Source organism: Mastigoproctus giganteus, chromosome 13 (genome assembly GCF_048544385.1).
Source record: "Mastigoproctus giganteus isolate SK-2022 chromosome 13, ASM4854438v1, whole genome shotgun sequence".
NCBI classification, from domain to species: domain Eukaryota; kingdom Metazoa; phylum Arthropoda; class Arachnida; order Uropygi; family Thelyphonidae; genus Mastigoproctus; species Mastigoproctus giganteus.
In genome coordinates, this window is record NC_143587.1 from 105,544,023 (window position 1) to 105,558,038 (window position 14,016).

At 35.7% G+C, this 14,016-nt stretch overlaps 1 protein-coding gene across 2 annotated transcripts in view; it reads left to right on the forward strand.

The window, feature by feature from the left end:
• Nup205 (nuclear pore complex protein Nup205) overlaps positions 1-14,016 on the forward strand; it is a 738,550-nt gene that overhangs the window by 325,229 nt on the left and 399,305 nt on the right. For both annotated transcript variants that reach the window (XM_090387115.1, XM_090387116.1), the window contains exons 19-20: positions 7,634-7,754; positions 11,151-11,232. In XM_090387115.1, coding sequence (XP_090243241.1) covers positions 7,634-7,754; positions 11,151-11,232 — 203 coding nt within the window. The remainder of the gene's footprint in view (positions 1-7,633; positions 7,755-11,150; positions 11,233-14,016) is intronic.

The following is a 14,016-nucleotide window of genomic DNA, read 5'->3' on the forward strand; positions in this document are numbered from 1 at the left end:
TTTGTAAAATATCATGTGGGTTTATCACTGAGAGTCAAGGAGGCAACACAATTACACACTTTACTGTCTGTGTGTGAAGTGAATAACAGACGCACAATGACCAATCACTGACAGACTTTGAAAGAAGTGATGTGATTGTCACTGATCATGATGCGCATTTGTTATTTAGTGATTTGTGAACTGAAGAGCTAGCAGCAAAGTTTGTACTTTATGCAATTACTCGCAGTTAATATACTGTAGTAACTGAAATTTGAACGGTTTTTGTTAAGGGACTGGTGTCATATCTTACAATATTTGTTCTATAACTCTCTTGTTTGAGTGGAATGCATCTGATTATCTCCACAGCAATCACTTTCCAATTATAATCTGATCTCCCTAATAGAAATCCAAAATGGTAACTTGAGAAAGTAGATTGGACAAAATATCAAGCTCTAGCAACACTGGACTTGCAGACAATTCAGCAGTCTTTACCCAGTGAAGCAATTACATGTATAACAAATAAATTTTCATATTCTGCTAATAATACCATTCCAGAAACATCTGTGAAACTACCAACACCCCCAGAAACTTCATGGAACAGTGATCACCTTGTAGTCAAAAGGGAACAAAATAGAACACCTAATAACTTCCACTATAATCCAAATACAGCCAACCTCATTCAATGTAAATAAGCACAAGCAAGGGCCAAATTCATTAGAAGAACCAACTAAAAGGCCTCTTCAGTATGTTTTGCCTTAACAATAAATAATGCCACCAATTCCCAATACATATCGGGTGAGCCATCATGAAAACAAGTGGCAAGATACCATGGCAACCCTATTCTAATTATAATTTGGCAGGGTCAGAACATTGCTGAATTACCACAAATTGCAAATGTGCTTGAGTAGACATTTGCACTTGTCTCATCAGTGGCATCCAGTTGCCAAAATTTTCACATGTAAAGCATAAATATAAAAGCACAAGATAAACTTTCACTCAAACACTCAAATTGGGATGAAAGATATATACAAACTTTTATGATATATAAAGTAAAAAGTGTGCTATCCTTATCTGGACATAAAACTGAGGGACAAGACGACATTTATTACTCAACAATCAGACAGAACTGAAAGTTCTTTACAATCACTTTTCTTCTCCTCTCCAGTTGAATCTATAAAGAATACTGCCCAAACTGGCAGAATGATAGAAGCATTCTATTGATCTTACTTTCTTGAAACCAGGAAAAAACCCTTCCAGTCCTGTTCCTTACAGAATGCATTGTTTTAACCACCTACCCATGCAAGATTTTAGAACCACAGACAGCTCAAGATCAGACAGAACAGGACCGCACTAGATAGTTTGGTAAAATTGGAAGATTCAATATGAAATGTTTTTCTTTGATCAGACCATTAGATTATGGTGCTTTGCTATAACAGAGCCTATGACACCACCTGGAGATATGGAATTCTTAATCAATTTTACAGCCACAGATTCTTACTTTCTTGAAAGGTGTGGCACTGCAGAGCTTCCTGCAGTGCCACACCTTTCCAATTCAGATAATTGTGCAATTATGAGCAATGTATGTTGATGATTTCAGCATCTCCTGCCACTCCTAAAACATGCATACAGTAGAGAGACAGCTACTCTATGCCATCAATAAAATTAGTCTGGGGGTGCAATGGATTCTAGTTATGCAAAAGGGAACAAAAATCTGCATCCATTTTTGTCATCAATATAATTTCTGCCCAGATTCTGAATAGACAGTGGACAACTAATTCAGGCAGTGTGCAAAAGTTTTTGTTTATTATAAATCATATATGATCATAAACTGTGACCTTTCTGGAACAAGTTAAAGCGCTTAGAACTTCTTGCCTGAGAAAGATAAATGTTCGAGAATCCTCTCATCCACCAAGTGGCAGTCTAATCACTATACTCAACTCCGATTATATAGAGCTCTAATCAGGTCTGAGCTAGATTACTGGACATCATTGTCCATAAGACCCAGTGCCTTTACTGGCTTGACCCGAGCTACCACAGTGCTGTGTTCCTCTCTTTGGGAGTCTTTCATACATCACCAATTCATATCCTATCTGGAGAAGCTTATGAATCCCCACTCTCAAGCAGGATACAATTAATGTTACAATGTGCATCAAAAATACAATATCCTGAACATCATCACAGGTTGCTAATATTATTAACATCATGCTCAGAGGTGCTGTATCAAACTGTCCATCAATTAGCAGACCTTTAAGAATAAAACACCAACAACTTATTTCTCCACTGGGGAGCTTAACTCCACCAAATTGCAACTTTAAACTCCAGAATTTGACAAAAAATATGCTTTCCAACAACAAGAGAATTTCTTACAACTGTATGCCTTGATCAATGAGCAGTACTCAGACTTCATCCCAGTATATACCAGATAAGTTAGAGAGAAACCAAGTAGGACTGACCACAGTATTTTCTGATACAGTCCTGTCAAAAATAGCTGCCAGTTGCATGCAGTATATATATTGCAAAATTAACAACAATACAAATAGATCTAGAACACATAAAATCAACAATCTACAATAATATACGATGATGCTCTATGGTCACTGAATGCTGTGGCTTCTCACCCTGTTCTCAAGCAATCCTTAGAATCAGCATTGGTCTTTTCTCAACAAAGCAAAGAGAGATGTTTCTCTAGGATATCTTTTGTATGCAATAAAGAGTTCTTCTGAGTCACATTGAGACCTTGAGCAATGAAGCAGCTGACACTGCTGCTGAGTCAGTCTGCACACCACTAACTAACTTATGGGCAGAAGATATTTTGTGAACACTTTAAACAGATTCACCAAAACAGTTGCAAACATTAATGGCAGCTAAGCTGGCAAGACCAAATTAATAAAAACTATAACATATGAAAACTGGTTCTCCAACTGTGGCTCTCATGCCTTTGAGCCAACCAGCAAGAAGTCACACTGACTCTCTACTAATAGGGCATACATATCTTACTGTGATATCTACTCACAGCTGGGAACCTGCTCTGTCATGTATATAATACTGTAATTACTGTCCATCTCATTCTGACTCCAACTTGTGATATGTTCAAGAAGAAATTTTTCCCATCTGCACCACAGGATTTGCCCAATGTCTTATCACTTCTGAATAACCAAATTAAAGCTGAAAAAGGCTTCTATCTAAAACAGATTGGCATATGCAACCATCAATACTTAGTATTTAGAACATAGCAAATTTTTACCACACATCTAATCAGTGCTAACCTCATACTAAACTTGTGGTACACTATCCTTTAAGAAATAATCCTGTATAAAGCCAACCTTTATATTACTCTTTATTATTATTTTTCAAAGTAAACATTATCTTTGATATCTTTATATATTTATTATTAAATAAATTTGATGAATTTGAAGTGCTTGTGAAGACAACAAAGGTGGATATTGTTGTGATATCAGAGACATGGTGTCAAACAAATATTAGGAATGCAGAATTGGAATTTGGGGACTACAATGTGTACAGAAAGAATAGACAGGATAGGAAGGGAGGAGTGGTTATGCTGTTAAATAAGAAAAACAAAATCTAAGGAAGTGCATCTAGTTGACATAGATGGACAGTGCAACTTTGAGTTTGTTTGGCGTACAATAAGCACTGGGAAAGCAAGCCTTTAATACACTCCTACTCTAGAGAGTAGGAGTGTATTATAGGTCTAATGAGTAAAACGAACAATTATACGGAGAAATAGAATGGGCCAGTAAATCAGATTGTGTTATAATGTTGGATTTTAACTTACGAGATATTGACTGGAACTTGTAGAATGTTCACTCACACGCTAGCAAGACTTTTGTAGATTTATTGGATGATTATTTTCTGCAGCAGCATGTTTGAAAGGCAACCAGAGAGTGTAATACTCTTGATCTGGTTATCAGCAGTGATTATTTGTGCATTAAGCATTTGCAGATGAAGGAACCATTAGGTGGCAGTGATCACAGTGTACGGGACAAGTAATCACAGTGTATTGATGTGAGATTTACTTATAGATATAATTGCCATCATGGGTAAAGGGAAGGGTTTTTGCTTCCCTAAAGGTGACTACAGTGGTCTGAGAGAATTTTTAAATTCTGTACAGTGGGACAAACTGATGATGTTACCAACAGAAAATTTTAAGTGGGAGGCATTCAAGGAACTAATTGTGGAAGTTACTAGACTTTTCATACCCATTAAGAAATATTGTTCATGGTTTAGGCCTAAATGGATGTCAGATGAACTAATGAGCAGAGAAGAAAAATGCATGGGATGCATATAAATTATCAGGCAACACAGAAGCCTATAACAGATATAAGTTAATCTGTAATCAAGTCACAAAGGAGGTTCAGCAGGCGGAGGCAGATTACGAGAAATCCTTGGCAAAAGATGCCAAGAAAAACAGCAAGGATTTCTTTACTTATATAAACTCTAAAAGGAAGGGGATGAATCTGATTGGTCCACTTGATATCGATGGTTCGACTGTTGATGATCCTGCTCAGATAGCAAACAAACTGAATGAGTATTTTGCATCTACATTCACACATGAGGAGTTATTAAGGTTTGAAAATGGCAGAAGGTTATCAAATTGTATCAGGGTGCTTAATGATTTTGTAATAACTGAGAGCAAAATGTAGGAGAAATTGTTGAAGTTAAACAAGAAAGGCTAGGATGGATGGGATCTATCCAGTTATATTAAAGGAGGCGGCAAAGGAAGTAAGCAAACCCTTAGCCATAATTATGAGTGCATACTTGGACTCACGGGGAAGTCCCTCCACATGGACTGGAGATGAGCAAATGTATCTCTAATTCACAAAGGGGGGATCTAAGGATGACAACAGTAATTACAGACCAGTTAGTTTAACTTCTGTTACAGAGAAAATAATGGAGTCACTGGTTAAAGATGCATTACAGGATCAACTAGACAAGACTGCACTAATAATTCAGATATGGTATGGCTTTGTTAGGGGAAAGTCTTGTCTGACTAATTTGATTGTATAATATGATGTGGTTACAAGAAATAATTTTGATGTCATATACTTGAATTTCAGGAAAGCTTTTGACACTATTGTGCATGGAAGACTACTGTAGAAATTGAAGCAGTCTGGTATTAAGGGTAAGTTGCTACAATGGGTAAAAGGCTGGTTTGGGGTGGGGGAGAAGACGGAGAGCGGTAATCAATGGATGCTGCTCTTTGTGGACTAACGTTATTAGTGGAGTCCCCCAGAGATCGGTGTTGGGCCCGCTGTTGTTTTTTATATTCATCAATGATATTGATGAATGTATATCAGGCGTAATGTCGAAATTTGCAGATGATACAAAGGTTGGCAGGGTTGTTAACGACAGTAATGGCAGTGTGCTATTGCAACAGAATCTAGAAGATTTGGGCAGATGTGATGAGAAGTGGCAACTCTACACATGCAAAGTACTGCATATGGGTAGAAGTAACCCTAGAGAAATCTACCAACTGTATGGTACTACAGTTATGGTGGTAGAAAATGAAAAAGACCTGGGAGTAATTGTGCTGTCAGATATGAAGTTTTCTAGCAATGCAGACAGGCTGCCTGTCATGAGGTATTGTCAATGATATACAGGAATTTTGGTAGTAAGGAAAAGGAGGTGATTATCCCTTTGTATCAGGTAATGGTCAGGCCACTCCTTGAGTATTGTGTACAGGTCTGGAGCCATCATTTTAGGATGTAGATTTGCTAGTGTGTACGGAGAAGGGCAGCAAGATTGGTGAGGGGAATGACGGGGTCCTCTTACCAAGAAAGGCTTAAATTCTGCAAATTGCAGCGGATGGAGACTAGGCACCTGCGAGATGATCTGATTGAGGTGTATAAGGCCTTGAATGGGTTGAGCACACTGACTTCTGTTGGGTTTCTTCCGCTTGCTCAGATTACAAACCTGAGGTGGCATAAATTCAAATTGAGGAAAGACAGTTATAGAATAGATGTGCGGAAATTTGTCTTTAGGCAGTGGGTGGTTAATTGCTGGAACAAATTTCCACCTGTCATTGTGTAAGTTGACAGCTTAAATAAATTCAAGGAAGAACTGGACAAACTTTTAGAGGAAATGGCTGTGTTAATTTTTTTTTTTTTTTTTTTTTGCTGATGCTACATAAGCTCATGCTTGCTTTCTTGCATCAGATGCCTCTATTACTATTTTCATAACATCTGTTCTGTGTGTGTCTTTCTCTTTTGTTTAGCATGTTATAATTGCTTGTGAACATGGCTGGCAATCAATGTGAGCTCATGAATTACATTTCTTTTTGCAATCTATGTATGCTTAACCATTAGATAGATTTAAGTTGCAAATAGTTGAAGAACTATAGGCTGTGATGTAATATTATACAAGTTTTTTTGGAACTTGGATTATCATTAGAATACAGACTTTTTTTTTTCACATTGAAAAGTAAACATACAGGTAAATAAATATTAATATCTCTTTTTAAAAACTTCACGCAGTTTATTATGCTTGCACATTAGGCTAAAGCCTGATGTGCAAATATTACAAACTTTAAAAAGTTATTGATATTATCTGAACTTATTTTAAGCTGAGAAAATGTTCAGAATCCACCTGACAATAACTGGCATGCAGTTACTTGCAGTGTGGATCTCATTAATGGACAATGATAATTTTGTAGTATACTATTTCATATCATACAGAGTTCACCTGTATAAGTTCACCTGTTAGTTCTTCAAATTGCAGTGGCTGGAGACTAGGCACCTGCGCGGTGATCTGATTGAGGTGTCTAAGGCCTTGAATGGGTTAAGCACGCTGAATTCTGATGGGATCCTTCCACTTGTTCAGATTACGAACCTAAGGGGGCATAAATTCAAATTAAGAAAAGACAGATGTAGAATAGATGTGCAGAAATTTGCCTTTAGCCAGCGGGTGGTTAATTGCTGGAACAAACTTCCATCTGTCGTTGTGGAAGTTGATAGGTTGAATAAATTTAAGGAGGAACTGGACAGGCATTTAGAGGGAATGGTGTGATTTTTTTTTTTTTTTTTTTTTGGCTGATGCTGCATAAGCTCATACACATGCTTTCTTGCATCACATGCCACTACTACTACTACCTGGATGACAAGTAGAATGTATGTTTGAATTTGTTTGTCATGTTAATCCCATAGGATGTGCAAGTAATGTTTAGAAGGCTTCCTCCACCAGTTTCCTTTCTGGCTGCTCCATGAATTTAACACTCCTCTTATCTAAATATAGGATTACTCTCTACATCATTAATACATTCTTAGCATGAGAAATGAAGGTATATTGCAATGGGAAAAGCTCATACCTTATATTAATATCATTGCCAATTGACTTTATACTACTTACTTTTGTTATTCATGTTCATTGCTCACTAAGTTATTGGCATAACCCTTTTTTTAAATCTAAATCTTCTTTGTTTCATATTGTACCTTCTTTGTTTCACATTGAGTCTCATCTATTCCAAAATAATTATTAAAATGCAATAAGTTTTTTTGAGATTTGTTTTTTGGTAACTCTCTCTTTACTTTTCAAAATCAATGTTTACCTATTTTATTAGTAATGGCCCTCATAGTTGTTTATATTTTTCTGTTAAATGATATTGAGAGGAAAATGATACTTACGACTATATTTTTTTCAGGTACATTACTTATAACACTAACTTACCAGAACATGCACTTGCTGCTGTCCGCATTTTGCATCTTTTGTGTGCTAATGCCCAAATAGCACAGCACCTCGCAACTATATTTATTATGGATGAGGTAAGTAAACCTAATAGTTCTAATATATGTTATTTATCTGCACTTGATTCTTACTGCCTTCCTCATGTACTTTATTTTACTAATGAGCATAATCAAGAGGATATAATTGGTTCACTTGAGGTTATGATAAATCATTTGACCTGTTTGATTATAGTTATGATTCAAATTGTTAGTACTGCTGGGCTGAGTGGTTGTAATCATCCATTCATATGATTATGGTTAGCAGATTTTACTTCATCAACATCTCGGTTGTTAACAGTTTTATTCAAATCAAATATAATTGATTTGAATAAAACTGTTATTAACTGATTGAATAAAAATGAAATTCTAATTAGCTTTTTAATAAATCACGTAAAAATTTCATTTATTGTTTTTATATCAAATATGATATGGATTTATGAAATAATAACACTAGTTAACAGCTTTAGTTTGCTTATATCCAGCAATCCCATATTTAATTAAAATATGAGATGAAAAGATGATTTTTGAACCAGTGCTCAAAAATAAAATCTTAGAGTGACACAAAATTTTTCAAGTGTATGTTACATTAGTCCTTGAGTTTTAGGATTGATTCCAATTTGATATCCATTCATTCTCTTTGTACAAGAAGGAAAAGTTGGATTGATACCAAATATTTGTCTTTTCTTGGTTCTTGAGAAGTTTTTAAGACCAGTTAGATTATATAGCTTCCATCCCCCCCCCCAAAAAAAACAGTCATTGCTCTGAAAGGAAAATGGGATAAGCATAAACTTTTATTTCATGTTTTGTTGTTCCCTATGGAGGTTTCAAGTCAAATTCCATTTTCATGGCTTTCCCCCTCCCTTAATCCCCCTCTAGAGAAATGTTGCGATAAATCTGGAACAGCAGCTTTGATATTTTTCATAATTTCAGTGCCTATTTAGAACTTTCTGCAGGACCTTTGTATCAGTTGTCATGTTAATATATTTACTTCTGTCCCTCCCTCCAAAAAACAGTCACTACTCTGAAAGGAAAATTGGATAGGCATTAAATTTTATTCCATGTTTTGTTGTTCCATGTGGAGGTTTCAAGTCCAATTGCAATTTTTTGGCCCTCCCTCTCCCATTAGTCCCTCCCTCCTTCCCTACAGAAATGTTGTGATAAATCTGGAACAGCAGGTCTGATACTTTCATAATTTCAGTGCCTGTTTAGAATTTTCTGCAGGACTTTTGTATCAGTTGTCATGTTAATAGATTAACTTCTGTGCCCCTCCCCCCCAAGGCACCTCCATAGCCAGGTGGGCAGGAGCAACAGCAGTGCGTAGCACACGCTTCTTGATTAGACCGGGGTTCGAGCCCATCACCACAAATACGGAGAATGCGGAAAGGTCAGGGAATGACCACCACATATCTCGGAGTAATATGGCCTTAGTTGCTAATGCTCCTAAAAACCAAACAACAACAACAACCCTCCCCCCAAAAGCTACACAAACTCACCTCACAGCTGCTTGTCACGTGAATGCTATGTGGTATGGTTTTGTTAAACACTTCCTGAGTGCAACGTATAAATCGTTAACCCCCTAGGCAGTCTATTTGTATTTAGCAACTCAGCTTACAGCTGATAGATTTTTATGATCTTTCCTCAATACCTTTGTATCAGTTATCATGTCAATAGGTTAAATTTCATTAAAATTGGACCAATAAAAATTCAGGATGTTTTTGTTTTTTCAAATGTAGACAATTGACTCAAGAAAAAAGTCAGATCAACACCAGATTTCAGCCTATGGTTCACCAATCCCCTGGAAACTTAGCAATAACTGTTCCAATTGTTGAACTGCATGCTCCAGAGAAATATTGCAATAAATTTAGAATGGCTGCTCTGATCCTTTTGGAGACTTCAGGACATATTTAAAATATTCTTTTTGACCTTTATACCAAATTTCATGTTCAGGTCCTTAAATTAATGAAGTAAAAGAATATGTTAATCATAGAGGGTTCACATATTTAGATTCGTCTTTTTTTTTTTTTTAGGTTCTTCTGTTACAGGTCATTTTTTTTAGGAATAAACAAGGAGTTACCTTTTATTCAGTCAGTAGGATTTCTTACTAACCAACTCTCCTTATATGAATAAATTATAAAATGATTTGTTAAAATAATGTTAAAAAATTTGAAATTTAAAACTCATGTTCCTCACTATCAACACGTGTAGTCCAACACCCCAGGATCGTAGTGGTGAACCCCAACCTGACCCTGGAAATATCAAATTACCATGCAACCTTTACTGATGGAAGACATTTTGTCATAAACGTGAATTTAAAATACGAGTGAAATACTGCTAAAATATGATAAAATTATGATAAAATCAATGAATTTAAAATCCACTAAAATTTCTTCCCTTTAAGAAGAAATCCTACTGACTGAATAAAAGTAACTCCTTGTTTATTCCTAAAATATTAATAGAACGTAGGGAAAATTGAGTATATATTTACTTATTTATTTAGTTATAGGTCATGCAGCGGCAACAGTGAATACTTGACTGTTCAGCAGTTCACTATAGAAATATAGAGATGAGAGGCCAGAAGTTTATCAAATTCTAGTGGGGGGGCTAACTGATTTTGTGATAATTGAGAGAAAATTGGAGAGATATTTTGGGGATTTATAGGTAGGGATGCCTCCTGAGGAATCATACCTTCTTATCCCTTTTCTTTATTTTCCTTATTTATTTATTTATTTTTTTCTTATCCTGTATTCTTTTATATCATTAATTTTTTGAAGTGTCTGTATTCACTAGTGGGACTCTCTTCTGTGGTCTTTAGTTTGGATTACAGGCTGCATTTGAGCCATTGGAGCTCAATTCTGTGGAGTGCTTCCCATGGTGAGGGTAGTTACTCTTATATTTCTAATTTTAATTTCTTTAATTTCAGTTGTTAACTAATTGCATTGTTCAGATTTTTATTTTTGTACTGGTAACAGTATTATTTCTAGCAAAGAAGAATATTTGCTGTAGCTGTAGTCTCTGCAGTATGCTCATACGAAATAAGTGTTTAAGTTAATCTACTTTATTGTGTTTTAATTCCACATGTTTTTTTCCTTTTCTGTATTAATGCAATATTTGTTTCTTAGCTTTTTTGATACCAGCTCCATTTATCTCTGACCCTCATTGGGGCAAAGTTATATTTTCAGCCATAATGACTTTGATTGCTGAGTTTTTTTTTTTTTTTTTCAGATGTTTTAATCTGCCATGTGTATATAATGCTGAAGATTGCCCACATTTAACATGTCAAGTGTAACATGTCAGTTTTTTATAGTAGCAGCTTACAGTATATTCTCAGTATTTCTGTAAATTTCTACCTCAATAATTGCTACGTGTTTATATCATTGTTTGAGCCACTATTTCATTTTTCGTTTTAATCATTAATTCTTTTTTTTTTTTTAATAGAGAGATTGTGAAACTTTATTGCATGGATTTGTGGAATGTTTAGAATTTGATGATATAGAGGAAATCGAAAATGAAGGTTTAGGTAAGTAACAAAATAGTTGCTATAATGAATTAAAGGATAAACAGAATTAAATCACAAAATCTGTAATACTTAGAAAATATAAACTTAAAAGTGTTTGTAACCATTAATTTATTGTAGATCTCTAATTATCTAGGGAGCAGTTGAGAATAAAGGAGAGGCTGAGCCATCTAATCACGAACACCCATGTGTAGCTTTGACGCCTATGTATAAAATCTGTTACATATTCACTATATTCAGAATATATTGAATAGCTATCAGAGATAAACCTTGTGAGGATAGCAAATATTTCCCCTCAGTGCCTGTGTTTAAAAATTGATAAAGTTGAACGAACCAGAAAATTATCATTGCTTCATTTTTTCCACTACGATCAACAATCTTTTGGGGATAGGGAACATATCCATCCTATGCACTTCTTTAAAAATTGGAAAAGTGATAGTTGTGATAATTTTGCATCTACATTCACACACGGGATTCTATATATACATTCATTCATGAGGAATTTTTAGAGATGGGGGATGCAACAAGTTTATCAAATTCTAATGGAGAGTTAAATGGTTTTGTGATAATTGAGAGGAAAGTGGATGAGATATTTTTGAAGGTAAACATATAAAATGTAGCACAGAACATAAGCAAAAGATTTATCCGTAATTATGATAGCATCTTTGGATTCAGGATGACTGCAGTCTACAGTGACCAAGAGGTCCCTGTAGACTGCAAACGTCTTAATGTAAGCCAATTCACAAAGAGAATCCTTCTGTTCCAGGGAAATTAATGGAGTTACTAATTAAATAAATAATGCAGGGCTATCTAGACAGGAGTGCAGTTATATTACAATAGCCGACCGGGCTAGCTGGGTGGGTAAAGTGCCTGTCTGGCAACCCAAAGGTCGTGGGTTCGAATCCCGTCCCGGGCTTGGATCAAATTACTCCAAAAACCTTGGAAGGTGCATTATGGCCACAGAAGCCGATGTGCCAACAACTACCAAAAAAAAAAAAAAAAAAAATTTACAATAACTGCATGAATTTGTTAAAGGCTTGTATTTCAGGAAAGCTTTTGATACTGTTGCACATAAAAGACTGCTGTATAGATTTGAACCATGCGGGCTTTAAGGGAAAGTTACTGCTATCGATAAAAGGATAGTTGAGTGGGAGAAGACAGAGTGGTTGCCAGTGAATGTTATTCGTGGACTAATATTATTAGTTTAGTCCTCCAGGGTTCAGTGCTGGACCCATTGTTGTTTTTCTATATTTATTAGAGATATTGATAAAGGCATTATCAGGCTTAATTTTTTTTTTTTTTTTTTTTTTTTTTTTTTATGAGATCCCCAAACACGAAAGGTATCAAAACCTATAGTACTTAGTACCGTGCATGGGTTGAAGGAGAAGTATGGGGAGGGGGTGGGGGATGCCGGAAACTTTACTCTAGAGACTAAACATGGGTTTCACCACTTCAAGCCTCCAATAAGCAAAGTGGTGGTATTTCACCGGTTGATGAAAGTCATCTACCACCTGATAAACATTAATGTTCTTAATGTTTAAATTTGCTCTGATACAAATGTTGGCAGGGTAGTTAATGAGAGTAATCAAGGTGTGCTCATCAAGATCTAGAAAAATTAGGCAGATGAGCTGAGAAATGGCAGGAAGGTACTGCAAAATGGGAAGCGGTAATCCAAGATTAAAATACCAACGGTGCAGTATTCACTCAGGATAGTGGAACATGAAAAAGACCTTGGGGTAATTATGCAGTTGGATATACTCAGGATAGTGGAAAATGAAAAAGACCTTTGGGTAATTATGCAGTTGGATATGAAGTTTTCTGAGCAATGCAGACAGGCTGTCAGGACAGCTCATAGGGTTTTGTCAATGATATACAGGAATTAAGCTAACAAGGATAAAAAGTTTGTTATCTCAGTGTATAAGGCGATACTTAGGCTGCATCTTGAGTACTGCATACAGATTTGCATGTCTCATTTTAGGAAGGATGATGCTGTGTTGGAACAGGCACAAACAAGGGCAGTTAGATTGGAGTGAGGTGTTCAAGGCTTTGAATGAATTGAGTAATTCAGTGCTGATGCTGATGGCATTCTTCCTCTCGCTCAGACTGCACACAGGATGGAGCATAAGTTTATGTTGAAGATGGAAGGTCTCAGGATAGATGTGTGGAAGTTTGCCTTTAGTCAGCAAGTAGTTGATTGTTGGAACTAATTCCCATCTGTTGTTGTAGAAGTGGGTAGTTTAAATAAATCAAAGGAAGAACCAGGCAAACTATTGGAAGGGATGAACAGGTGGTGTGGGAAGAATGTTAGTTTTTTTTGTCTGATGCTCTTCTGTTATAGGAATGATGAAAAGTACAATCTTGTTTTTCTGTAATCTGTATAATATTGCTTTTTTGCATCATTTGCTATTACAATGGTTTTTGGGGGTTATATCTCCTATCCCCCAAGCACAAATGTGTCTGGGTAACATATTCAATATATTTGTATCACCTAATATACATTACTTCGGTTGTAATGGTAAAGAATTTGCAAATGTAATTTTCAAATGGGCTGTTTCCAAGGTGAACAGTTAAATACTAGGATTTAGTTTTAGAGCAGGCATAGTGCAAATTAAAATGAAATATGTTGATATTTTGGGCTAGGACATCTATCAGCTTTCTTTGGTAAAAGTGCTTCTACTAGAGTGAATTGATAAATCTTATTATTTACTGGATTTCAGGAGTGTACAGTAATAAATACTTAGATAATGAAACTTCAGCATTTTAAAATAAATGCGTATGTGCACATTT